This window comes from Puma concolor, chromosome C1 (assembly GCF_028749965.1).
Source record: "Puma concolor isolate L17-30 chromosome C1, mPumCon1.1.hap2, whole genome shotgun sequence".
Classification (NCBI taxonomy): domain Eukaryota; kingdom Metazoa; phylum Chordata; class Mammalia; order Carnivora; family Felidae; genus Puma; species Puma concolor.
Window position 1 is genome coordinate 184246246 of NC_141674.1, and position 26580 is coordinate 184272825.

At 38.6% G+C, this 26580-nt stretch overlaps 1 protein-coding gene across 8 annotated transcripts in view; it reads left to right on the top strand.

Moving 5' to 3' along the window:
- The first annotated feature begins 2689 nt into the window (after positions 1 to 2689).
- Positions 2690 to 26580, top strand: part of CCDC150 (coiled-coil domain containing 150) — a 100251-nt gene continuing 76360 nt past the window's right edge. For 3 of the 8 annotated variants that reach the window (XR_015255412.1, XM_086719192.1, XM_086719194.1), the window contains exons 1-7: positions 2718 to 2796; positions 10288 to 10451; positions 11671 to 11891; positions 12765 to 12943; positions 14770 to 14838; positions 23643 to 23759; positions 24393 to 24522. Coding sequence is in view for 7 of the 8 variants with exons in the window: in XM_086719192.1 (XP_086575318.1) it covers positions 2761 to 2796; positions 10288 to 10451; positions 11671 to 11891; positions 12765 to 12943; positions 14770 to 14838; positions 23643 to 23759; positions 24393 to 24522 (916 nt within the window). In the remaining variant the exon portion in view is untranslated. Of the gene's footprint in view, positions 2880 to 10287; positions 10481 to 11670; positions 11892 to 12764; positions 12944 to 14769; positions 14839 to 23642; positions 23760 to 24392; positions 24523 to 26580 lie in introns of those variants that run through there. The other 5 variants (XM_086719197.1, XM_086719193.1, XM_086719191.1 and 2 more) reach the window with 4 other exon arrangements.

A 26580-nucleotide genomic window follows, 5' to 3' on the forward strand; every position in this document is an offset into this window, starting at 1 on the left:
AGATGCCTTTTTTTTTTTTTGGCCTACAAATAGAATATATATAGAATATATATATATATGTATGTATATATATATATATGCATATATAGTCAAGAGACTGAGAAATAGCCTCTGTCTGTAGAAGCATTCATTAGTTCACTCACTTAATAAAGAGGACTTACCAAGCATTGTAAGCCTGGCTGTGTGCCGGGCATTGTGCTTGGTGTTGAAAATAATAAGCTCAAAATAAGAGCAAAACTCCCATCTTTAACTTACAGCCTAATTAAGGGTAGATAAGACACACTGACAGTTATAATGCAGTGCAGTAAACTATGGGAGCAAATAGAATGGCTTCACAGAAGAGGTTACATTTCTGTTGGGTTCACCAGGCAGACTAGAGGAAGGGCATGCCTGGCAGAGGATACACAGCCTGCACGCACAGAAACATGCTGGTATGCTTGAATTCAAGCTTTTTTCGGGTGACCAGGTGCAGATATGACTGGTGGATTAGGCTGAAGTCATAAGCAGTTTCTATTTCTTCCTGTTCAGTGGAAAGCTACTAGTTCAAAGGGAGAACTATTAAATGGTTCTTTTTTTTTTTTAATGTTTTTATTTAGTTTTGAGAGAAAGAGAGACCAGCGCAAACACACATGCAGGGGAGGGGCAAAGAGAGAGAGGGAGAGAGAATATCCGAAGCGGGCTCTGTGCTGACAGCAGAGAGCCCAATGCGGGGCTTGAACTCACAAACCAGGAGATCATGACCTGAACTGAAGTCCAACGCAAAAAGACTGAGCCACCCAGGTGCCCCTATTATATGTTTTTAAGCAAGAGACAGAAATAATTGGATTTACAGTTGACTTTCAAACAACATGGGTTTGAACTGCATGGGTCCACTTATATATGGATATTTTAAATAAATACAGCATAATACTCTAAATGTATTTTCTCATCCTTACGATTTTCTTAACATTTTTTCTTTAGCTTACATTATTGTAAAAACAGAAAATATGTTAATCAAATCTATTTTATTTGTAAGACTTCAACAGTGGACTATTAAGGATTCTGGGGTATCAAAAGTGATACATGAAGTTTTGAACACATGGGGTTTCAGGGCCACTAACCCCCATGTTGTTGTTGGGCCAACTGTGATTTTTAAGATCACTTTAGCAGATATATAAAGGTTGCATTAGGAAGGGTGATCAGAAAACCGATTAGAAGTCTAATGTGGTATTTTAGTGAGAGAATATATGGTTTTCATGGAATCTCAAGCTTTCGATGACTGAAAAGACTTTTATCAATGGGTCAAGACATATAAAAGCCATTTATCACTTGAAAATCAAGAGTGAAATCAGACAAAATCTTAGGCACTTAAAAAAATAAAAACAGACTTTTTATATAATGAATTCTCAGGTATCCAAGACTGATTCTCTAGCAGATGAATTCGTTTATTGAAGAATTCAGATTCTGTTCTCTAACTTTGTAATTGCTTAAGTTCTTATATGGTTTTCCAGGTGGTAGAAAGAGGAAAAGAAATGAAAAACAGTAAATTTAATCAATTGGCTCCCTGACTGTTGCTTAATATGCAGATTCAGGAAGGTGAAAATGCTCATTACATTGAAGTGTGTGGATATCTGTGGAGGGCATACACATATAGCTCATCTCCGCAGATAAATCAGACATCATTGAAAATGTACATACTGAGAGAATAATTGGCTCTTTGTGTTGATGCTCTAAAGTACTCTCCCACTTTTCCTATTAAAAGCTTTATTTTGTCCCTCCACCTGAATAATGTATGCAGGGCTCATTTCTCTTTTACCAGACGGGCTCACAGTTTAATGAATACATCTTACAGCTGTGGTTTGATAGACATTCTTTCTATCTCATGTTGAAGCTTGGCTATCCGAATTATCAAAATAGCCAGATCATTTCAGTCAGGCACTTGCTTAGCAAATGAGGACTCATCTGGAATTTGACTGCATTCATTTGAGGGCTAAAGTTATTCTCAGCTGCGCCCCCAAGGAGATAAGAGAAACGCCTTAATTGCCCTGATGGTGGTAACAGGTGTTCTCTTCAGCTACCTAAATGCAAAGCCATGTTGTCTTTTCACTGGAGGCTTCTCGTCAAGTGTGAGTTCCCAGTCTTACAGCAAAACAACTCTAAAACGGCTGCAGTATTATTTTCAAATCTTTCTTCTTTCTTAGCTATTTATAGCCCTATTTAGAAATACCTATTCACTTCCCGGTTGACAAGGCAAGAAATAGATTATGCTGATGAAACAAAAGACAAGCGAACAGAAAACATGACTTTTACTCTCCGTCTGGCCATGGACGAGGATGAAGAAGCCCTTGGGTTTTCCTTCGAGAGAAGAATGTTTGAGTTTGTATTTTTAACATTTTTTTAATGCTCATTAACAAAGTCTGTTGTATTTTCTTATCGTTCAGAAGTTACTTGTTACTTTAGTCCTCCTAAAACTAAAATCATTTTCTAATCATGGATTTCTCCTGTTACAGGGTATGTTTGCCAAATTGCCTAAGTGCCGCCGGTTCACCCGGGTAGAACCAGTAATTCTGCCAAGTAGACAGGACAATCCGCGAGGTTGAGTGGGAGGAAACTACATATCCCGGCATGCCTCGCTCGCGAGCACAATGGAGCCCTGTCGTCATCCGGGGTCACGGGGCTGAGCGTTCCTTACGCACCGCCGGATTCCGGCCTGGGTCCCGCCCCGGGCGGAGGGCCCTCCTGGGCCGGGAAAACTGCAATTCCCGGCATGCGCTGCCACGGATGCGCCTGCGTACAGGAGCTACCGCGCCGGAGCGGGTTGGTTTAAAGCGCGTTTAGTTCCATGGAACCCCGCCTACCTGCTGCGGGACAGAGTTACAGGCGGATCGATGGACTGTGGGGTAAGGGTGACCGTGCAGTGGACCGGTTAATCCGGGAACGGAGGTGCTGGGCCCGCGGGGGAGAGCTGGCAGCTCACATAAAACCACCATCACCTGTCCCTTTTGCCCTTTCTCCTCCCTGACAGAGTTTAGTCTCGTCCTCTGGACGTCGGGACCCTGATTTACGGCGCTTCTGTGCTTGACGCGAGTGAAAACCGTTTAGGAGCCAAGTTTGCATTGGCCTGGCTCTAGCTGAGGGAAGGAGGATGGCTACCAGAGAGGGCCTCCAGATGAGCCCCAACACCACCTTTTCTTTATGTTTGGCTGGAGGTTATCGGTTCCTAGAAAAGCCATTTTGACGTTTTTGTTTGTTTGTTTTTAATTATAATTAATTATAACACCGGTTATATTCCCTGATCTGTTTATTAGAATGCAGGTGTCAGGAATTGGCTTTCGTTCATTGAAGTTTCCTCAGTGCCTGGACAGAATACATGTTCGTTAAATTTTTCCGAAATTTCCTCCTGTTTGTTTGCCATCTGCAGTGTCCCATGCACTGTGCTAGGCTCTGAAGATAGAGAGGGATTAATTTGACCCTACTGGGGAGAAGCTCACGATCTGGCTTGAACACCCACCCACTCCTCATGTCCCTGACTTGTGAGTCTTGGAGCACCCAGGACTAGATCCCTTAATCCTTTCTGTTATCTGTTAGGCAGTCTTGTGCCTTTACACACTACATGTGTGTTGAGAATTTAAGAATTTATATCTCCAGTCCACAACTCTCCCTTGAACTCTGTATCTACAAGTTCAGTCGTGTTGGTCGTCTTTCCGGTTTTAAATTTTACATTTCCAAAACAACTCAATCTTCCGACTAAAGCTAATTCTTCTGAAGGGCTTCTATTGTCTAAATAAATGGCAGCACCGTCTTCCAATTGCTTCCTTGCTCTCATGTTTTATATCTAATTCATTAGCAAAACCAATCTTTAAAATATGGTTGGACTCTGACCACTTCTTACTATTGTGTTGCTATCTATCACCCTGGTCCTATCCAGTGGCACCACCTGCCTGGATTATTGTAGCAGCTTCCCAACTGGTCTTCCTACTTCTGTGGTTGTCCTCCTACCATCGTGGGAGGGTATCCAGAGTGATCCAGTTAAAGTAAGTTAGATCACAGCACGCCTCAGCTCTGTACCCTCCAATGGCTCTGAGAGTCACTGAGAGTAAAGACCAAATCTTTCCAATAGCCTTTCAGGCCTAATATGATCTGGTCCCTTTATTACCCTCTGACCTCACCTCCTGTAGTTCTCTACTTCACTTACTCCTCTCCAGCCAGACTGACCTCCTTACTGTTTGTGAAGATCTTTGTACTCATCGTTCACTCTTTCTGGACTTCTCTGTCCCCTAGATGTTTACATGACTCACGCCTCCACCTCCTTCACAGGTCTTTGCTGAAATATCATCTCAGTGAGGCTTTCTTTGATCAGTCTGTTTAAAATGAAAGCCAGCACCACAGCTCTTATCGTATCCTCTTTCCTACTTTATTTTTCTCCATTGCACTATCAGCAATAAACAAACTATGTATTTTACTTAATGTCTGTGCTCCTTAGTTGGAATATAAGCTTCACTAGGGCAAGGAATTTTGTCTGTTCACTACTGTATTTCCCAGTGCCTATAACAGTTTCCAGCTCATGGTAGCATTCAGGAAATATTTGTTGGCTTTATGAGTGAATGAAGACAGTATTACTGAACACATTATTTTCCAATGGTTGTGATAACATCAAGTCCCTAGCCTGTTATTTTAGAACCGACAGCATGTAGTTGTACCTATTGCCAGGTGTAGGAATGGAGCCTATGTCCACTGAAGCAAGTGTCCATATTTTTTTTTTTTAAGAATTTATTTTTCAGTTATCTCTATACCCAATGTGGGCTCTAACAATCCCAAGATCAAGAGTTGCATTCACCACCAAGTGAGCCAGTCAGGAGCCCCAAGTATTCCCTTTACTGTCACCTGGCTTATACTAGGATATTACTTATAATATTAGTCTTATTCATGCCATCCTTTCAGTGAGGTAACCTACTTAGAAGCTCCTTAGAAATACTCTCCCTAGAGTGGAAAATGGGTGATGGGCATTGAGGAGGGCACCTTTTGGGATGAGCACTGGGTGTTGTATGGAAACCAATTTGACAATAAATTATATTTAATATAAAAAATAAAAATATGCTTATTTACAGTTATAAAAATAAAATAAATAAAAAAATATTTATTAAAAAAAGAAATACTCTCCCTAAATTAAGTTGATGATAATACATTTTTAAAAGTAGCTATGAATGAACTTTTTTAAAAACTAGAAGTTTATATCTCAGTGATTTTATTACTGTTACAATCAAGTATCAGGACTTAGGTTCAAGACTACAGTGATCTTTTCACCTTTTCAAAAGCAGCAAAGCACACATAAGTCAAGCCATAGTCTCTTTGCTAGAATAGTAGCAATTGGAGCTATATTCTTTTCTTGTAAGACTGTTCTTAGACTATGAGCTTTTGAGCTATAACTTCAGAAGATCTGCCAAGTGGCCAGTGGATTGTGTGTGGGAGCCTGCCAAATAAGGGAAGACAGACAGGTATGAATAACTGTAGTGAAATCAGAGTCTCTCCCAACTCAACAGATTTACTGGATCCCAGGTAGTTACCTCACTCTTTCTTTAACAGGCTGCCAGGTACTCAGGGACTCTCCCTGGTGGATATTAAGGCTGTCTCCCTCTTGCTATTCATCTACCATTGCTTCCTTGGGCTTTCCTGACCTTGACATTTTTTTTTTTTTTCTCTTTCCTATTGTAGGGAAGGTTTGTGGAGGGATGGTTTTCAGCTAATCCTGACACCTGTTTTTAATCATCAAAGGGTAGATTGGCTTGTTTGCTTTTCTAGTCAACTTCTTGGATGACTTGATCATGCTCATGAGTGATTCACTAAGAATATTTCAAGAACGCTGCCATGTTCACTAAGTAGCTTTATCCCTGCCTGCCATCAGTCTGTCCCAGGCACCTCAGTCTTCCCTTAGGGTGAATTTTCTGTAAATCTCTTCCCCCTCAGAGTCTAGGGGCCAAGTTTATTTCTTCCTTTTTGTTTATTTTTTTTCATCTCTGGAAGCCTGAGTAGCTCCAGTGTAGATCAAGTGGGTGTGAGTGATGATGCAAATCAAATTCTTAAACATATATGGACTTCCTCTTTTTTTAAAAAATGAAGCAATTTAATTTGAATTGTTTTCCATTTTGTTTTTATGTCTGAAAGAGCCTACATACTGTAAAATAAATGTGAGCATTTTATACATATAGGTACCTTAGGGACATGTCGGCATAACCGTGATTTTTTTCAACAATTACATGCAGAAATTTTAGGTGGCAACCTATATCCCATTCAAAATATGTGGGAAGCTTGTATTCCATTTCCTGTATTTTTTTCCCCTAAATGGACTAATGTTTGTATTAGTATTTTGTGCTTGGCTTCTGGTATAAATAAATAGGGATCATCCTTTGTATTATAACCGGATACTTCAGCCTAACAAGTTTAACGAAGTTGTCCTCCCCCCACTTCCCAGCACTGCTTGTCTTTTCTTTTATGGCCTCCTTCTACTTGTTTCTCCACCAGCTATTGCCTGGGACTACTGTGTATTAGGAATATCTTGTTGCAAGCAACAGAAAAAAGTGTTTAAAACAAAAAGTTTATTTTTCTTAAATAAGAAGTTTGGATGTTACAAGTTTTGAAAAAAAAAAGGCTAATTTGAGTTTCTCTTGCCTTTTCCTTGTGTTTCTCAGATGCTGGTGATCTCTGGCTGTTTATATCTAAAAGTGAGGTACTACATGACTGACTGAAAGAGAGTTCTCAAAACTCTGGGCTTCATATGGGGAAAGAAAGGACAGGTGCCATCATTTCAGTTTTTTTAATGGCAAAAACAAAACCCTTCCCAGAAGCTCCTTGCAAACTTTGTGCCCAAAGCCTCATTGGCCAGAATGTGTCCTATGGGTGTGCCAGTTGCAAGGGAGGCTGGGAACATGAACTTTTCAGCTTCTGTTAGGGAGAGAACAAAGGAGCCAACTATGTCTACCCCAAACCTTATTAAACACCTTTTACATTTTCTCCTCACTTCAGGCCTAGTTTATCTCTAGGTGGACAGTAAAGAGACAGCAGGTGACAGAAAATGCAATGGAGGGTAAATCCATGTGGTGTTTCTCCATTGTTACCGTTCCATTTTCTCCCTACCCCACTCTAGTGGTGGTTTCCCCAACCCTAGCCCTAGTTTCATGGAGGCTCTTCATTCTGTTACCAGAGAAATACTATCCTGGTTCCTGTGGTAACATGAGCAGGAGTCTCCAAATCTGGCTTTTTTCAGAAACATAGATGAACCTTACTTCAAATCTTTGTATATACATAGACCCCTTTACTACCTATATGTACCTTTGTCTTTCCCTTCAGAAAAATTGAAAGCATGGAAGGAAGTTAATAATGAGCTTCTCTACCCGCATATCCTTAAACTGATTGTTAACAGAAAATCTTTTTTAAAAATTGAAATTATATGTGTCAGAAATGCTTTCTACTTCATAGAGGAGGATAAAAGAGAGAAATCCTGGTCAGAAGCACTAAAATAAGAGTAAAAAGAAAATTTGTACCCTTTGACCTTTATCATTCCTTATCCCTCCCTCCAGACCATTCTATTCTGTTTCAGCCTTTTTTTTTTAATTCCACATATAAGTAATATATATAATTCCACATATAAGTAATACATATAAGTAATATCAGACAGTATCTTTCTTTCTCTGTCTTGTTTATCTCAGCTTAGCATAATGCCCTCTAGATTAATCCATGTTGTTGTGAATGGCAGAGTTTCCTTTCTTTTTACAGCCAAATAATATTTTATTAAGTATACACATCCACACACATCCACATATATATGTATATATATATATCACATTTTTTTAATCCACTTATCTGTTGAAAGGTAAGGGTATATAGGTTGTTTCTCTATCTTGACTATTCTGAATAATGCTGCTGTGAACATGAGTGAGCAGCCACTTCTTCAAAATGATGTCTTTGATTCCTTTGGATATATACCAAGGAGTGGGATTGCTGGACCATATGGTAGTTCTATTTTTAAATTTTTTGAGGAACTTCCATACTGTTTTCCATAATGACTGTACTATTTTATATCCCCACCAACAGTGTATAAGGCTTCTCCTTTCTCCAAATCTTCACCAACATTTGCTGTCTGTCTTTTTGATAATAGCTACCCTAATAGGTGTGAGGTGATACTCATTGTGGTTTTGATTTGCACTTCCCTGGTGGTTAGTGATATTGAGCACCTTTTCATTTATCTGTTGGCCCTCTGTATATTGTCTTTGGGGGAAATGTCTATTTAGGTCCTCTGCCCATTTTTTACTTGGATTCTTTGCTTTTTTGCTATTGAGTTATATTTTGGACATTAATGCCTGATCAGATCAGTGGTATGTAATTATTTTCTACCATTCTGTAGGTAACCTTTAAAATCAGAAGTTCTGAGGATCTAATGTACAGCATGGTAACATAGTGATCTGTTGTATAGTTGAAAGTTGTGAGTGGGTCTTAAGCATTGTTACCCCACAAACACACAAAGTTAACTATATTATCTATGTGGGGTGATGTGTTAATTATCTTGATCTTGGTAACCATTCTACAGTGTATATGTATATCAAATCATCACATTGTCCACTTTAAATATATTCAATTATATTCTATTCTCAGTAAAGTTTAAAAAAAAGAAGATGGAAAAGACAATAGGCCATTCTCTGGGACCTTTGGGAGGAAGATAAAAGGTGATTGGAGAGCTATTTCAGGATGAAGATATGTCGTTGATGGCTGTAGCACTGTTACATTGGCAAGAAGCTCATCCTTTTCATAGCTCCTCACCATAATTCTTGCCCCCTTAAATCTTGCCATCAGTTTTCCCACTTCTTTAATTCTTGCCTTGAGTGATGGAGACGACCTTCAGTGACTGGGACACTTCGACTGCCTGGGAGGTGAAGGGGAGAGATCTAATTATACAGTAAATAGGGGAGAAAACGTGTGTTCCTAATATCTGAATGGGATCTTTATGAACATGTTTCCATAGGGATACCATTGCTAGTAATGGTTAAGGTTTACAGGCTGGTTACTATAGAAATGTCTATACAGGATGGAGTTGCAGGAAAATGTCCTTAAAGTTTCTTTCCATCAATGATCTTGTCATGAACTTTGGGTCCATGATTCACTTATATGTTAAGACTGCTTCTTTGTTAATTCTGTCTCATTTGTCACTAACATTTCAAAAAGTAGTCTCGCTACTCGTTACTCTTAGACAATTTGGGGAGAGAAATCTGGAAATTTTATATCAATAGCTATAGAAGAGTCTTTGCTAGGCTTTGAAGTTAAGTTTGCGAATTATTTTTTAAAATTGCTGCTTTGGTGTAGTTAGTACATTTATTTTATAATAACTGCTCAGAGGGTGCCTGGGTGGCTCAGTTGGTTAAGTGTCCAATTCTTGGTTTTGGCTCAGGTCGTGATCTCACAGTTTTGGGAGTTTGAGTCCCACGATGGGCTCTGCACTAGCAATGCAGAGCCTGCTTAGGATTCTCTCTTTTGCGCGTGCACGCCCTCTCAAGAAAGAGACAAATAAATAACTCAGAAGTCTCAGTATAGGATTTTTTTTCTGATAGGTTGGTTGGAATATGTTTTATTCCTTTTTAAATTTATTTATTTTGAGAGAGAGAGAGAGAGAGGCCATGGGAAGGGGTAGAGAGAGAAGGAGAGAGAGAGAATCCCAAGCAGGCTCTATGCTTCAGTGCATAGCCAGACTCGGGGCCTGATCTCATGAACTGTGAGATCATAACCTGAGCCAAAACCCAAGGGTCAGATGCTTAACTGACTGAGCCACCCAGGTGCCCCAGGTGGGAATGTGTTAAAATGACAGTGGCTGGTAATGAAAGAGTGATAATTCCCTCAGCCAAGTCATAGGTCCTAGTGTGTGTCTAAAAGTAGCAGATAGGATAGACTAGATTATGATGATCGGACTAGTAGTTTGTTACAAAATACTCAACAATCTCAGTGGATGATAACAGCATTAAGTTTATTGCCCATTCACCATGGATGTCACGGACAGGTCATAGCTCTGCTTCATGTCTTCTTCATCTTGGCACAGGAGGCAGGCCCTGTCTGGGTGTTGCCCATCTCATGGAGGGGGAGAAAGGAGATGATGAAAGACAAGTTGGCTCTTAAAGCTTCCACCTGCATTAAATTGACCAAAGCAAAACACATGGCTGTTCCTGAGCTCAACAGGACAGGGATGTATAATTCTCCCATAAGAAGGGGCAGTGACTGTTTTGAACCATAGTAGAACCTACTATACTAATAATGTGATTTTAATCTCAGGTGCATATGGAAACTGCAATGTCCAGACAGGTCCTCTCTCCAACCCACATCAATGCTACAGCTTCTGAAACGTTCACGGTACTTCAACAAAGGATGAGAATAGTTGAGGAACAGACCAGTTCTCTGAGGGATGACCTAATAATGTTGGACTTTGGTGAAAAAAGGTAACACATGGAAAATGAACTAGATCTTTGTAAGTTGAAGAATTTTGCTTCACTGGTTATTAATAAGGAGTCGAATTACAGATGGTTTGGCTGATGAAATAGGTGTTTATGAAAGAATTGAGAAAAAAACAGTTTCCATTTGAACATCAATTAGAAAATATTTGCAAGATAATTGTTATCGTGTAAGAGGTACTACCACTATTACCCTAAATAGATATTTAAATTGTGCTAATTAGGTGCACAAACTTAGATATCCTGTTCACCTTCAAATCTTGATTGAAAACAAACATGGAATTTTTTGTATAATTAGAAAAAACTTGGTTCTTATTTTTTAAATCAGAAATAGTCTTTGATATTAGTTAAGGTGAACATTTAAACTTGATTCATGCCATTGAAATAGTTTTCATTTTCTTTCCCCAGACTTATTGTAAATTAAAAGAAAGGCTTTAAGTCTTTAAAAACCATTTTTCCCCAATGGCTAAAGAAGATATTGCCATTAGAAGTTGGATTATCAATGGCCTGAAGAATCTGGGTGACTTAGCAGCCAATATCAAATTTACTGGTGTGATTTTCTTTAAGATTACGTACATATTTCCTTTGTGTTTCTCTTGAAAACCTGAAATAATTATAATTGGTATTACAGCAACCAAAAAATAATTCTTCACTTAAAGATTAAATCTGTACAGATGTTGAGTATGTTAGAATAAAGTAGGAATGTTTAGGGGCACCTGGGTGATTCAGTCAGTTAAGTGTCTAACTCTTGATTTTGGCTCAGGTCATGATCTCACAGTTTGTGGGTTCGAGCCCTGTGTGGGCTCTGTGCTGACAGCGCAGAGCCTGGAGCCTGCTTCAGATTGTGTCTCCCTCTCCTTCTCTTCCCCTTCCTGCTCGCACTCTTTCTCTGTCTCTCAAAAATAAACATTAATTCTTAGTTTATAGATTCAGCACTTATCATGTTTTAGGTATCACATAAAAGTTTACAAAAAATTACATTAAAAGAAACAACCATTATAAAATCAGTGGTCTTTATCCATCTGATAATAGTCTCATCCTCAATACCTAATGGTGCCTTCTATACTTAAATTTGGAGAAGCTAATGGATGCTTGTTAACTAAGAATCTAATTTTCATTCTTGGTAGAATGTTACACTGACCTGATGGTTGGGATTATCATGGTACATTGCATTACATAATATTGTTAAATTGGGATCTTTGTCCAGAGGCCAATTGGAAGCTCCAAAATGTTTAGAAGAGGCTTTGAGCCAGAACATCATTAGTCCTATCCAAAAAGAAGTAATTTGTTCAGGAAAAACAGATATTCTGTGGAAAAACTGTGAGTTTCTGGTAAATCGAATGTGCCGTCTGGAAAGCCTTATCCAGTCTTTGAAGATGAACATCTTTCGTCTGCAAACTGAAAAGGATTTGAATCCACAGAAAACAGGTACAGAAAGGAGAGCATCATCAGAAATTTGATCCTATATGGGTGTTTAATGAGTTTTTGATCCTTTTCTTTTCCTGATCTTCTTTCAAATGCTTGATGACCTGTTGTAGACTCTGGGTCTGGAGTTCTCTCTTGTTCAGCAAGAAAGCGGTATGCAGGATTAAAAATGCGAGAGAGGCTAATGTCCAGGAGGGAACAAGATCCCTGAGTAAGGGTCCTTTTGCAGTTTTTATTAGGATCAGAAGGCTTACAAGCTTGATGGGCGTGCAGAGAGACGATGAAATTGTGAACATTATCTTACGGGCATGGGGAGAAGGGAATTTTGGAGATTTGTGGTGTTAGGGGTTTGGGTCAATACAAAACAAAATCCTGGTGCTGGGTGGAAAGTCTGTGGGGCAGACATGAGGCCCCACCTCTGTTTGCCTAAAGTGACCTGGGGGACAAGAAGTGCAGAGCATGCTACCTCAGGGCCAACAAGGCACCTTTCTTTTGCTAATTAGCTGCGCTCTGAGCAACTTTGCCCTGCTGTGGCCTATAGCCCTATTTACCTTTTTACCTAATTTGGTCCTTCCTTCAGGTGAAAGCAGCTTTCTGCTATTGTACTAAGTTGGCGGGCATTTCTGCCTGAATACCTAATCTTGTTTACCTCATTTTGGATGTTTTCCTCCTGAGATTTCCTTATTCCTATACCTTTATCCTATACTGGGGGCCTTTGCCCCAATTACCTAACCTTATTTACCTAATCTTGTTTACCCAAACTTGGGTGTGTACATCCTATGGCTTTCTAATTCTTTATGCCTTGTTAACCCATGTGCAAGCTCAGGGAATTCCTAAGCTTATACCCCACAGTGACCCTTCTCTGCTGTTGGGTAGCTCTTCTGAAGGATCAACTGAACGCAATACAGGAGAAGCATACCAAGGACCTGAAGCTGTTGCATCTTGAGGTGATGAATTTGCGCCAGCAACTAAGAGATGTAAAAGAGGAAGAAGACAAGGCACAAGAAGAAGTGCAAAGGTTGACTGCTACCCTGGAGGTTGCCTCAGAGACCAAGGTTTGAATCCAGATTTCTGAAATACAGATTCACTATTATCTGTTAACTGGAGGAGGCAACAGATCCATAAAATTGAGTTAAAAATAGGTGATGTGAGGATTCTTCACATTTCAAAGTTATCTACATTGATAACGTAAACCATTGTGTGCCATCAGTAATGTAATATTTATAGAGCCCTTACCCTATACACATGAAAGTGAAAGTCCAGAGATAGAAGTAGTGTCTCTGCTCTTCAAAGAGCTTACATGCTAGGTGGGAGAACAAGGAATAATGTGAAGTACTAAATAGAGAAAGAATAAGGGCATGGGAAATGATAAAGGGCAGTGTGGGACAATCAGTGGATATTGTAAGTGTTTCACGTTCAGGGGGTTTGAGAGGGTGAGTGTGCCCTATGTAGAGAAGGGGAAACTTCAAGAAAGAGATAAGACATGAGCTGAACCTTTAGAAGCTAAGATAGAGAGGTGAGGACATTTCAAGGAGTACATACTGAGGCAGGAAAGCATATAGAGTAGGATAATAAACTAACAATTTTGTTTAACCTCCTAGGGCTGCGCAGTATCATAGATGGTAAATATGTTATTGTGTTTAATTAAAAAAAAAAACACACATGACATAGGATATTATTGTCCCCATTTTAGTAATAAGAGTATTGGGGCCCAGAGAGAATTCATTTTCTCTAAGATCACACTTCCTTGTCTTCTTACTGTTAACCCAGGTTTGAACTTAGATCTTTCCACTGGTACAGTTAGAGGAAATGCACAAACTAGGCTGACAGCAGTGAGGATTTGTTTGGGGCAAATAAATTGGAACTTAGTTAGAGATCACATGGAGGATTTCAAAATCAAGAATAATCAATAGTTGGGCTTGATCCTATGGAGGGTGATTAACATTTTTGATAAGGAAGAAACATATCAAAAACAGGCAAACTAATCTGGCCAGTAGTGTAGAGTTTTGGGAAACCAGTTAGGAGTCCATTGTATGATTTGGGGCATAAGCCTTATTAGGTGTGACTTAAGGTTGTGGCATTTTGAAAAGAAAGATACTGTGAAAGATACTGTGAAGAAAGATAACGCTAGAATATGGTGCTGGACAGGAGCGGAGAGTAGGAAAGAAGGCAAAGATGACTGAGGTTTTACATCTTGGATTGTGGTGCCATTAATAGTGATGTAAAAGAATAAATAGTGAAAGCTGTGTTTGTTTTTGTTGTTGTTGTTTTATTTATTTTTGAGAGAGAGAGAACACATGTGTGCAAGCAGGAGAGGAGCAGAGAGTTGGGGACAAAGGATCTGAAGCAGGCTCTGTGTGGACAGCAGAGAACCCAATATGGGGCTTGAACTCATGAATTGTGAAATCATGACCTGAGCTGAAGGCAGATGCTTAACCAACTGAGCCACCCAGGCACCCCTGAAAGCTGTGTTTTTGATTCTCAGTTCCTAAGCATGGATAATATTTGAGGCCAGAAGAAATAGAATACTTGAAAAAAAAAGCAAAAGGAATATACCCTGTAAGGAAGAGTTCTATCAATTATACCAGGTTCTCTCATTATTGAGTGTTATGTGTAAAGTGAATGCGAAGTTCACTTTAAGAAGTTAATCACTTCTTTGGTCTAAAAGGGAAAATGAAAGAAGTCATGAATCAAAGTAATCAAATAACCTTCTTTTTAGATATCTTACCATAATTACTTCAGACACAAAATAGGTATTTATAACCATATTCAGAATAGCATTTATAGGTTGTTAGAAAAGAGTCTAGATTTAAACTGATGTGCCTATAGACAGTTTCTATCATTTCAGATTGTTTAGAACCTTTTCTCCTTGTACTTTTAGAAGAATGCAGCCATTATTGAAGAGGAACTGAAGACCACAAAACGTAAAATGAACCTGAGAATTCAAGAAGTAAGATAGAAAAGATGCTAGCGGGTGGAGGGGGCGTTGGAATTACTAAGAGGACGTCAAGAAAGTAGAAAAAATGAAAAACTTTGAAAAAGAAAATGTTACTATGTAGTAGGAAGACTTTTAAAATATACCACGTGAAATTCAAGTGAAAGTGGCTGCCCTTATTTGACACTAAGAATTCTTTTTGCCTCAATATGGTCATACAACCAGAAATACAATAAGTGCTCTGTGAACTACAAAGGAAATTAGTTACCACATATTCATATGCTAGAGCTAAGTGAACACCTTCATACAAAGACCTTTTAAAAAAATTTTTTTTTTCAACGTTTATTTATTTTTGGGACAGAGAGAGACAGAGCATGAACGGGCGAGGGGCAGAGAGAGAGGGAGACACAGAATCGGAAACAGGCTCCAGGCTCTGAGCCATCAGCCCAGAGCCCGACGCGGGGCTCGAACCGTGAGATCGTGACCTGGTTGAAGTCGGACGCTTAACCGACTGCGCCACCCAGGCGCCCCTACAAAGACCTTTTAAACTAAAGTATTTAAAACAAAAAGCTTTTAAGAAGCCTGTTCATCTAATTTTACCTTGAAACCTCCATTTCAACCTAAGTTTTAGTAGATAACAGATTGGGAATTGTGAAGTAGGTGGCTGCTAAAAGTTGCTGGACTAAAAATTGGCAGCTGAAAACAGTAGAAGAGTCAGGAGAATTAGTAATCCAACATACCCTGGCCTAAAAACCTCAATATTCCCTGACAGAATAATCATTTATGTTAATGCAAATCAAGAGGGTCAAATTATATTTAAAATATTCTATTACATAAAACAGAGAAGTAGATACACTTTTTAGGAAAAATTTCAAGAAAAGTTACTTTTTTATTTTTTTAAATGTTTATTTTGAGAGAGAGAGAATGAATAAGTAGGGGAGGGGCAGAGAGAGAGAAAAAGAATCCCAAGCAGGCTCTGTGCAAGCGCGACGTGGGGCTCAATCGTAAGAACCCGCAAGATCATGACCTGAGCTGAAACCAGAAGTCAGACGCTCAACCTACTGAGCCATCCAGGCACCCCTAAAGTTAATTTTTAAGTTATGGATTTTAGTGCTTACAGTGAGAAGTATAGCTATCTGAAAAATTCTCTTATATATATTTTATTTGCTACTAATTATTGATAAAAGCATGATTGTTCATAGTTCAAATGTGTTATGTTTAGCATATTTTTAGTTTTCAGATATTTTAGTAGACTATTTTTTAATGTGATTTTTTTTTTTTTTTTTTAATTTTAGAGAGGGAGAGAGTATGTGCAAGTGGGGGAGTTGGGCAGAGGGGGAGAGAGGAAGAATCTTGAATCTTAAGCCAGCTCCTTACTGAGTGTGGAGCCCGATGCAGGGCTCGATCCCACCACCCCTGGGATCATGACCTGAGCCAAACTCAAGAGTCAGACACTCAACCAGCAGAGCCACCCAGGTGCCCCAGTAGACTTTTTTTTTTTTTTTAAGAGAAGTTTCACATTTATAGAAAAATCACACAGAAAACAATTCTCATAAACCTGTTCTTCCCATCTCCACAGTTTCCTCTCTTATTAACGTCTCACATTAGTGTGGTACATTTGTTACATTTGATGAACAAATATTGATAAATCATAATTAGCTAAAGTCCTCAATTTATTTTAAATTCACCCTTTGTTGATTACAGAGGATTAAAAACGGCCCCCCTCTCTTCCTGAGCCCCTAGCAACCACTGATCTTCTCACTGTCTGTCGTTTTGCTATAGTTGAAATGATTCCGTGTGTGGTTATTTTGGACTGGCTTCTATCACTTAGCACATGCTTTTAAAGTACCTCCAAGTCTTGTCATGGTGTGATAACTCATTTTATTGCCTAACAATATTCCATTGTATGGATGTACCACAGTTAGTTTATACATTCATCTATTGAAGTACACCTTCGTCGCTTCTAAGTTTTGGCAATTGTGAATAAAGCTACTTGAAACATTCATATGCAGGTTTTTGTGTGGACATGTTATCTACTCATTTGGATAAATACCTAGAGCACAATTGCTGGATTATATGGTAAGCTTTTGTTTACCTTTGTAAGAAACTGCCAACATGTCTTAAAAAATTACTGTACCATTTTGCATTCACACCAACTAGGAATGAGTGCCTGTTGCTCCACATTCTCATCAGCAGGTTGTCAGTGTTTTGAATTTTTGCCATTCTAATATGTATGTGGTGGTATTGGTGTCTTGTTTTACTTATAATTCTCTAATGAAATATGATATTGAGTATCTTTCTATATGCCTGTTTGCCACCGTATATCTTATTTGGTGAGGTATCTGTTAGATCTTTTGCTTATTTTGTAGTTGGGCTGTTTGTTTTCTTATGTTGAGTTTCAAGAGTTCTTTGTGTATTTTGGGTATTAGTCCTGTATCAAATACATGTTTTGCAATTTTTCTCCCCTTCTGTAACTTATCTTTTGCAGAGCAGAAGCTTTTAATTTTAATGAAGTCCAACTTAACTTTTTTTTCTTTTGGAGATTATACTCTGGTGTTATATCTACTAAGTCATCACTGAACCCAACATCACCAAGATTTTTCTCCTGTGTAATTTTTGGAAGCTGTATAGCTTTTAAATGCTTGTTTGTGTATGTATGTATGTATTTAGAGAGCAAGTGGCGGTGGGGGGGGGTGGGGGGCAGAGAGAAGGAGACACAGAATCCCACACAGGTTCCTTGCTGTCAGCACCGAGCCTGATGTGGGGCTCAAACTCACAAACTGCAAGATCGTGACCTGAGCTAAAACCAAGAATTGCACACTTAACTGACTGAGTCACTGAGGCACCCCACAGAAACCTTATAATTTTGCATTTTACATTTAGATCTGTGATACTGATGGGGTTTTGGAGTGCTGGAGGGGCTCTAATTGTCATAGCCATTAACCCAGGAAATAAATGAGGGAGAAGCCCTCACATCTATTAGGAGGAAGAACAGTAAGAAAAAGTCTATGTCCCTTTTGTTAGGGATGGCCTGTCTTTCCTTCAGAAACCTGAGTTCTATCAGGAGGAGGCCTGTTTAGACATGCAGTTTGTTAGGAGGGAGTTTCCTAGTCAAACATGTTTGGGCCAAACACATTCTGTAAGAGACCTTTAGCTCCAGGTCCTGATTTAGAGTCATGAAGGCCTGGACCTAGGGTAACTCCATTTATTTGCCCTATTTCCTGCAGGAGAGATCTGTTAAATCCTACTAAAGCCATGCAATATTACAGGAGATCAGTCCTTTCTTAAATTTTGCAATCTGAATTATTTCCAGTGGGTTGAAAGGGCATCCCAAGAAAGAGTCCTTGAGGACTGTAGAAGAAGTTCCCATGTTCCCAGACAAGTAGGGAAGGACCATTACTAAAAAATCCCCTGACACCTGGGTGGCGTCCGACGCATAGGATATGTCAGAGGTTCCTGAGGTGTCAAAGCGACCTGAGGCATCCCTCGAACGAAATCACTATGGCCACAATATTACCTTGCCACTGAGGGCAATACTCCCCTGGAACGCCCCATAAAGGGCCCCCAGTGGAAGGGATGCCAGCATCCTTCCACTTCCCTGTTGCATCCTAGGCTACAAATGGGTGCCCGGTGTATGGACCGAAATACCATACCCTGAAGGCTGTGCCCTAAAAGGCCGTGCCTTGAAGAACATGCCCTGATTGTCATGCCTTGGTTTACCTGATCTTTGAAGAGCATGCCACAGAAGCTATGTTTTAGTTTCTTGAGGAAAACTGCTGTTTTTAACCCATGGAAAACACTAGAAAAGTTTTACAAGAGGCAATTACCCAATTTTGTAATTTAGGTAGTTAGTAGAGGACATTGACTAAAAACAGTAAAGATAGAAATCCGTCATGCTTTAAGTGACATTCAAACACATACAGTCTTCACAGCCAACTTCCCTAGAAAATGGTCCCTGTTGGGTTTTAATTCATTCGGGTACTGATTTTAGCCACCTCCCAGTGGAGGTCACGTGGCCAGAAGTGGCTAGACCAGAGATGTGGAGGGGATCACATTAGACCAGTGAGGAGGAAACCTCACACGGGAGTCTTAAGATTGGCAGCCATCTAGGTGGCTGTCCTGTGCTCAATACAGACAACTTTGTATAAGGACAGGAATAAGAGAAGGCATCAAGTTTCTGGGTCTCGTTACCATCCCAGCCAGGGTACTAACTTCCAGCCAGAAGGCAGGCTTTCTCCTCCCTGTAGTCATGGGCTAGAGGATTGCAGCCTGAGCAATCAACAGGAAAGTGTTCCAGTAAGATGATACTCCTCGAAAAGCCTCTGAAATTAAAGTAAAGGAGGAAAAGAGAAAGTACTCAGCAACTTTGCACTGAAACTCAGAATCTAGATGAAAAGAATCAGCCCTGTGTTCAGGCACCAAATGATGGGATTTTAGGGTGTTGGGGGTTCAGAGTCAATGGCCAAGAAAGAATTCTTGAAGACGTCTTTGGTGCAAAAAGGTGATTTTATCAAAGCACAGGGACAGGACCTGTGGGCAGAAAGAGCTGCACTGGGGTTGTGCAGAGTGACTGATTTATATATTGTGGAGTCTGGAGGAAGGTAAAGTCCAGAGGAAGTTTCTTAAAGGGATTTCCATATGCTGAAGAGGATTTACAGATTATTGGAGGCCTACCTATTTATTGTCAAGCTAAGGTTATTTTTCCCTGTAGCAAAGCATTATCATTAAGATAGTAGGAAGTTCCTGATGAGGCTATTGATGAGATATTTGTAAACTGATGGAGATTATCAGTTTAACCTTTTGTTTTCTGTCCTTTCCTTTGTTATTGGGCAGCCAGGAGTGCCTGAGGAATGTCACACACCCTGAGGTGAGGGGAGAGGGGAAGTTGATTGTGCTAACTTGTGCTTGGCCCTCAGCTTGCCTTATGGTCCCTCATCAATACATTTTGAATTAATGATGTGAAGTTTGTATCTAGATTCTTAGTGTGTGTATGTCCAGTTGTTCCAGCACCATTTGTTTAAAAGATTATCAGTGATTACCATTTATTATTAGTTTTTATTAAGACAGTCTTATTTCTGCTATTTCTGGTATAAGACAATCTTATTTCAAGATAAAATCTTGAGTTTTTATTGAACTCTGTCAAGAACCCATAGGACTGTCCTAGTCAAAATGCATTTTCATATTCGAGCAGAATGGGTGTAATAGCTTGCTAGTGCTGCAGTAACAAAGTAGTACCACAGACTGGGTGGCTTAACAACAGAAATTTCTTAAAATATTTCTGGAGATTTGAAGTCCAAGAGCAAGATGTCAGTAGGTTTTTGGTTTCTCTTGAGGCTTCTCTACTTGACTTGCAGATGGCTGCCTTCTTACTGTGTCCTCACATGGTCTTTTCTTTGTGCATATACATCCCTGATATCTGTTTATGTGTCCCAATTTCCTTGTCTTAGAAGGACACCGTTCAGGTTGGATTAGGGCCCACCCTAACAGTGTCATTATAGTTTATCACCTCTTTAAAGGCCCTGTCTCTAAATACAGTAACATTTGAGATACTACTGTTAGAGCTTCATTGGAGTAATTTGGAGGAATACAGGTTAGCCCAGATCAGAGGGCTGTATAAAGACAGAATAAATGTGGTATATATCTTCCTAAGAGATAAAATATATAAAATCTAGTTCTGATAAACATAAAGCTAATAGCTTTTAATAATGCTTCAGAAATACCTCAGTAGTATAATTATCAAATAAAGATTTCCTCTCGGGGCCCTTGTGTGGCTTAGTTGGTTAAGCATCCAACTCTTAATTTCAGCTCAGGTCATGATCTCACAGTTCATGAGACTGAGCCGTGTTGGGCTTTGCGCTGACAGCACTGAGTCTGCTTGGGATTCTCTCCCTCTCTCCCTAACTCGTTTTCTTTCCCTCTCTCTCTCAGAAATAAATAAGCAAACATTAAGAAAAAAATTTGCTCTACAAAGGACTTAAATTAGATCTTGAGTATATTATACTATATAATTTGATCCAGAATTTAGAAAAATGCAGCAATCTACCAAATGTAACAAAATAATTATAATCTGACAGTATAGTTAGTATCAGATTATTAATATAGCCAAAACCAAAAACTATGGCTCATTCTTACATAAGATTGTAATACTTAACTGATATAGAAGGAATTTCTAAACTTGAAGGGACAGAATTATAAAAAGTAGGATAGATTTGACCACATAAGAATTAAAAATTCTACGTTTAAAAAGAGCAAAAGCAAAACTAATAAAACCCAGCAAAACTAGATAGAGTTAATAATCTTACCTTTTAAAGAACTTAAAATTGGCTAAAAAAAAGACAAACAATATGAAAAAACAAAAACAGTGGTCAACTAACAGGTCAGAACATGTACAGAGCTTATAACCATATTAGAACATATTTAACCTCAATAGTAACCAGAGAAATGAAAAACTGTCAAGATGCTATTTTTCATTTATTAAATTAGCAAAGATTTAAGAAAATAATAATACATACTACTGATGGGATTTATTATTAATGCTATTGATAGGTGGCTAATATCTGAAGGAAAATTATATATCAAATATATCAAAGGTCTAAAAATTGTTTATACCTTTAATCTAGTGATTCCTCTTGTAGGAATTTATCCAGAGGAAATAGAAATGCAGTGAAAGATTTATTCACAAGCATGTTTAGCAGAACAATATTTAGAATAGTGAAAAACTGGAAAAACCTAAATGTTTATTAGGGGTATGATTAAGCATATTAATAAAACAACTCCAAAATGGGCTATCTTATAACAGTTTCATGCCAACACACTTTTCATGTCTTTCAACTGTTTTTAGAAACTTTTTAAACATTATAAGATATGTCATTCATAGAGAAAACACATATAAAATATATACAGTTTTGGGAAGGGCTATAAAGGCCTCTTTACTGGGGCTTAAAATAGAATTTCTTTTAAGTCATCCTCACTGGGGCTCAAAAATAGAATTTCTTTTAACTTAACATCACTTCGCAAAAGGAATAGCATTTTGCAAATCCCATTTAAGTTTAAAAGGGTCTCTTTGCAGGGGTGCCTGGTTGACTCAGTTAAGTCTGACTTCGGCTCAGATCATGATCTCATGGCTCATGGGTTCAAGCCCCATGTCGGTCTCTGTGCTGACAACTCAGAGCCCGGGGCCTGCTTCAGATTCCGTGTCTCCCTTTCTGTCACTCTGCCCATCCCTCGCTTGCACTCTGTCTCTCTCTCTCTGTCTCAAAAATAAATAAGCATTAAAAAAAAAAAAAAAAAAAGGTTCATCCTGATGGCCAACAGACACATGAAACGATTGATGCTCAACGTCACTCATCATCAGGGAAATACAAATCAAAGCCACACTGAGGTACCACCTCACACCAGTCAGAGTGGCTAAAAATGAACAAATCAGGAGACTATAGATGCTGGCAGGGCTGTGGAGAAACAGGAACCCTCTTGCCCTGTTGGTGGGAATGCAAACTGGTGTAGCCACTTTGGAAAACAGTGTGGAGGTTCCTCAAAAAACTAAAAATAGAACTACCCTATGACCTAGCAATAGCACTGCTAGGAATTTACCCAAGGGATACAGGACTGCTGATGCATAGGGGCACATGTACTCCAATGTTTATAGCAGTGATTTCAACAGTAGCCAAATTATGGAAAGCCTAAATGTCCATCAACTGATGAATGGATAAAGAAGATGTGGTTTATATATACAATGGAATACTACTTGGCAATGAGAAAGAATGAAATCCTGCCATTTGCAGCAATGTGGATGGAACTGGAGGGTATTATGCTAAGTGAAATAAGTCAGAGAAAGACAAATACCATATGTTTTCACTCATGTGGATCTTGAGAAACTTAACAGAAGATCATGGGGAAAGGGAAGAGGAAAAAAAAAAGATACAGAGAGGGAGGGGGGCAAACCATAAGAGACTCTTAAATACAGAGAGAAAACTGAGGGTTGATGAGGGGGGTGGGGGACAGGGAAAGGTGGGTGATGGGCATTGAGGAGGGCACTTGTTGGGATGAGCACTGGCTGTTGTATGGAAGCCAATTTAACAATAAATTATATTTTTAAAAAAAGGTTCTCTTTACCTCATGATAAAAGAGATTCTTTTGTAACTTTATCTGACTCATCATTTATTGAGAGAAAGTCAGTGTACCCCAATTCTTGAGTGGTAGTTTATCTGCTACTTAAGTTACTTTATTATTTGTTTAGACCTTTAAATTCCAAAACAGAATTGGAACAGCTTTTAGAAGTATGTTTATAATACTATGGGATAAAAAATATATAGATGAAGTAATGAAATACAGAAAAATGAGACTTAAAAATGAAAGCCAGGAAATTCAGAAAGTACATGTACCAAGGTATGATAATAGTGTTTTTCAGTCTTCTTTTTGGTAATAGTCCATTGTAAGATGTATATTTTATACCAATGCACCATACATAAATAATACAGACATTTCATGAAGCATTACTTACCCTTCCTTATTACATGCTGTGTGCTCTGATATTTTTTTCCCTTTTTCAAGTGCTGCTTGCGGCTTACTAATGCGTCTTGACCCACAATTTGGAAAAAAGACTTATACAATGGGAAGACAAGGGCAACAGATTTGACGCCTCATTTCTTAGTAGTTTATCCCTTAGGGGGAAACAAAAGCATGTTCCTGAGTAGTCATAAATGAACGAAGAATGGGAGTAAGGTGGCAAAGTGTCTGGTAAACTTTTCTTGGTGACTTTGATCTTTGGCAAACTGCTGTCATGTTCCCTTGGTCTTGCCTAACTGCAACTTGCTCTGTAGCTAAGGAGACAGCTGTCTCAGGAGAAGAACCTCAGGGAATCTCTTGAGAAATCTGGATCAGCTATGCTATTCAAAATACAAGAAATGGAATCAACAGTGGAGGTGGAACGGAAACAGGTAGATTTTTCTCTCCTTATTTGTGTCAAGGAAGTGAAACCAAAAGAGAAAGCTGACATACCTTGAACCCTATGGTTTTGCTAATTTTCTCTAGATTTACTAAATTTTTGCCTGTATTATTCAACATACCTACATGTAATTTAGACTATTCAATTCTAAGTATTGAAGGAAATTAATTAGTAGTTCCAAATTCTAATACCTGTAATTGGATTACATAATCTTTACTATTTTAACCAGTGGCTGTCCTTCATAACAGAATTAATTATGAAAAAGATCCTACTTAAAAAATTTGTAAATGATAATTTATTACTTACACTACCAGTATAGTAGCCACTAGCCACATATGGCTATTTAAATTTAAATTAGTTAAAATTAATTCAATTCCTCACTCACTCTGGCCACATTTCAAGTTTTCAGCAGTCATTTGTCACTGGTGACTGCTGTGGTGGGAGAGTGCATAGAAAGTTGTGCTGGATGGCCCTACTGTGAAACACTGCATCCTGTTGGGATCTTTAACCGTGACCTAGAAACTTTTCCCTCTAGTGATGTTAAGATTTGAAAATGTTCCTTACTGTAAGGTAGTTGGGTAGAAATTTGTACCTTAAAGAAAGGAGTTTTTCTTCTACATTCCAGGTGCAAATTTTGCAGCAAAACTGCATTGCCCTACGCAGTCATATACAGACCACCCAAGAACTACTGGCACAGGAGCAACAGAAAAAAAGAGAGTTGGAGACTACTATCTCGCAGCTCAAGTCTAATCTAAGTATGAAAATAGGTGCTAGAAATTACATTTGTTAGCTTTTTTGAGATTTCATGCAAAAACTCTTAAGATCCCAAATTTTTGAAGTGACTGTTACCGATATTTACCACAAGACTGAATATAAAAAATTGCTGATTTCCTTTCTGTCTGTGGCACGGGGAGAAAAAAAAAGAGTGCTGGTAATAAAATAGAATTTGATCCTCTTAACTGTGAACTATTCTCTATTTAGATTTTTTTTTCAGGTCTATTTAAGTGTTTGTGGACTTAGGAACATTGGGTTTCTAGAAATCTAGATTGACTATTGGATACTAGATATTAATAAGGAATTAAGGCCTTTGATATTTGCTTATCTACTGATTCTAGCCATTTATCATGTCAGACTCTCCATTTTTCAGGTTACCAGTCTATTGTCCTGAATTTGTAGCAATGGATGGTTGTAAGTTACCTTAGAGCTTAAAGTCCTCATTTTACAGATGAGTTAACAGAGTCCTTACAGGTGATTGAGCTAGGAAGTGGATGAGTCTAGATTTGGTCCCATGTTGTTCAGAATCAAAGTTCTTCCAGCCCCTGAGCCCTTACCATATTTACTGTTGTTAATATATAGTTGTAAAGCAATTTTCAGACAGTATCAAATAGATCACAAAGAATTATGGTGCATGGCCCCACATGAGTAACACTTCATGGTTTACCTAAGGCTTTCACATAAATGATCGCATGCAACATGCAAAACTATCCATACTTCCCAAAGTTAAAGCGAATAAATGGTGAAGTGAGGCCTGAACCTGTGTCTTCTAACTCCAAACGCAGTGTTCCTGCCAGTGTGCCTTCTGTATCTGGCTGTAATGAGGGTAGGGAATACCAAAAGGGAAATGAAAATTATAAAAAGCATACAGCAAAGAGTAATCATTCAATGTTTTGACCTACTGCTTTTAAGAGAAAGTACTCTTTTTCCTAATAGTTGTTAAGTAGTGAATTACTCTGGGGAGCTCTCACTGATAAGGCCCCAAGATAATTTTTTGTCTTCCTGTGACTGGGACTACAAAAATACATATTATATTTTATGGTGCTGCCACATTATCTCATTTGAACCTTACAACCTTGTGAGAAGATGAGAAAATATACTCCATTCTGTAGAAGAATAAAAAGATCTGTATCCACGGATCCACTGCAAATAGTATAGCTGGAACTAAAACACAGATCTTTCTGTCAGTAATTTTTTAATGTTATCTCTCATTGGATTAATGCTGTAGTTTCGAATTTCATAAAGAACATATGAAAGACCATTAAAATATAACAATTATACAACAGTAATTAAAAGTAACACGAGGAAAAGAAGCCTGCCTGAGTACCAACCATGTGCTTCTTATTGAATAGTAGACTCCTTACATGCATGCAATTTGATTACTATAAGGTACAAATAGTTAAACTAACTAGATGAGTAAACGGAATGCCTTTGTATATTTGCTGTAATGAATTTAAAAATGTAATTGTTTATTAGCAATAAACATTTGTATACACACCCACTAATTAAAGTGCTTAAATTATTCTTCCAAGTAAGATAAACATTCTCCTTTCATTCTTTTTTATTTATTTATTTATTTAAAAAAAATTTTTTTTTCAACGTTTTTTATTTATTTTTGGGACAGAGAGAGACAGAGCATGAACGGGGGAGGGGCAGAGAGAGAGGGAGACACAGAATCGGAAACAGGCTCCAGGCTCCGAGCCATCAGCCCAGAGCCTGACGCGGGGCTCGAACTCACGGACCGTGAGATCGTGACCTGGCTGAAGTCGGACGCTTAACCGACTGCGCCACCCAGGCGCCCCTCTCCTTTCATTCTTAACTTGATCGAGGAATTATTAGAAGAGATCTTATGGGTATCCTTTTTATCCTTCACATATTTTAAATTAGCATTTACTCTATTTGAAATGAGTCCTGGACTTATTCATTCAAAAAGCATAGTTTTTCTGAGTATATTCTACATAAAATGTGAGTTATATGTTTTGTAATTTTCTGGGTTTAGAATATTTAAATGAAACAAAACTGATCTTTGTGAATTGTTC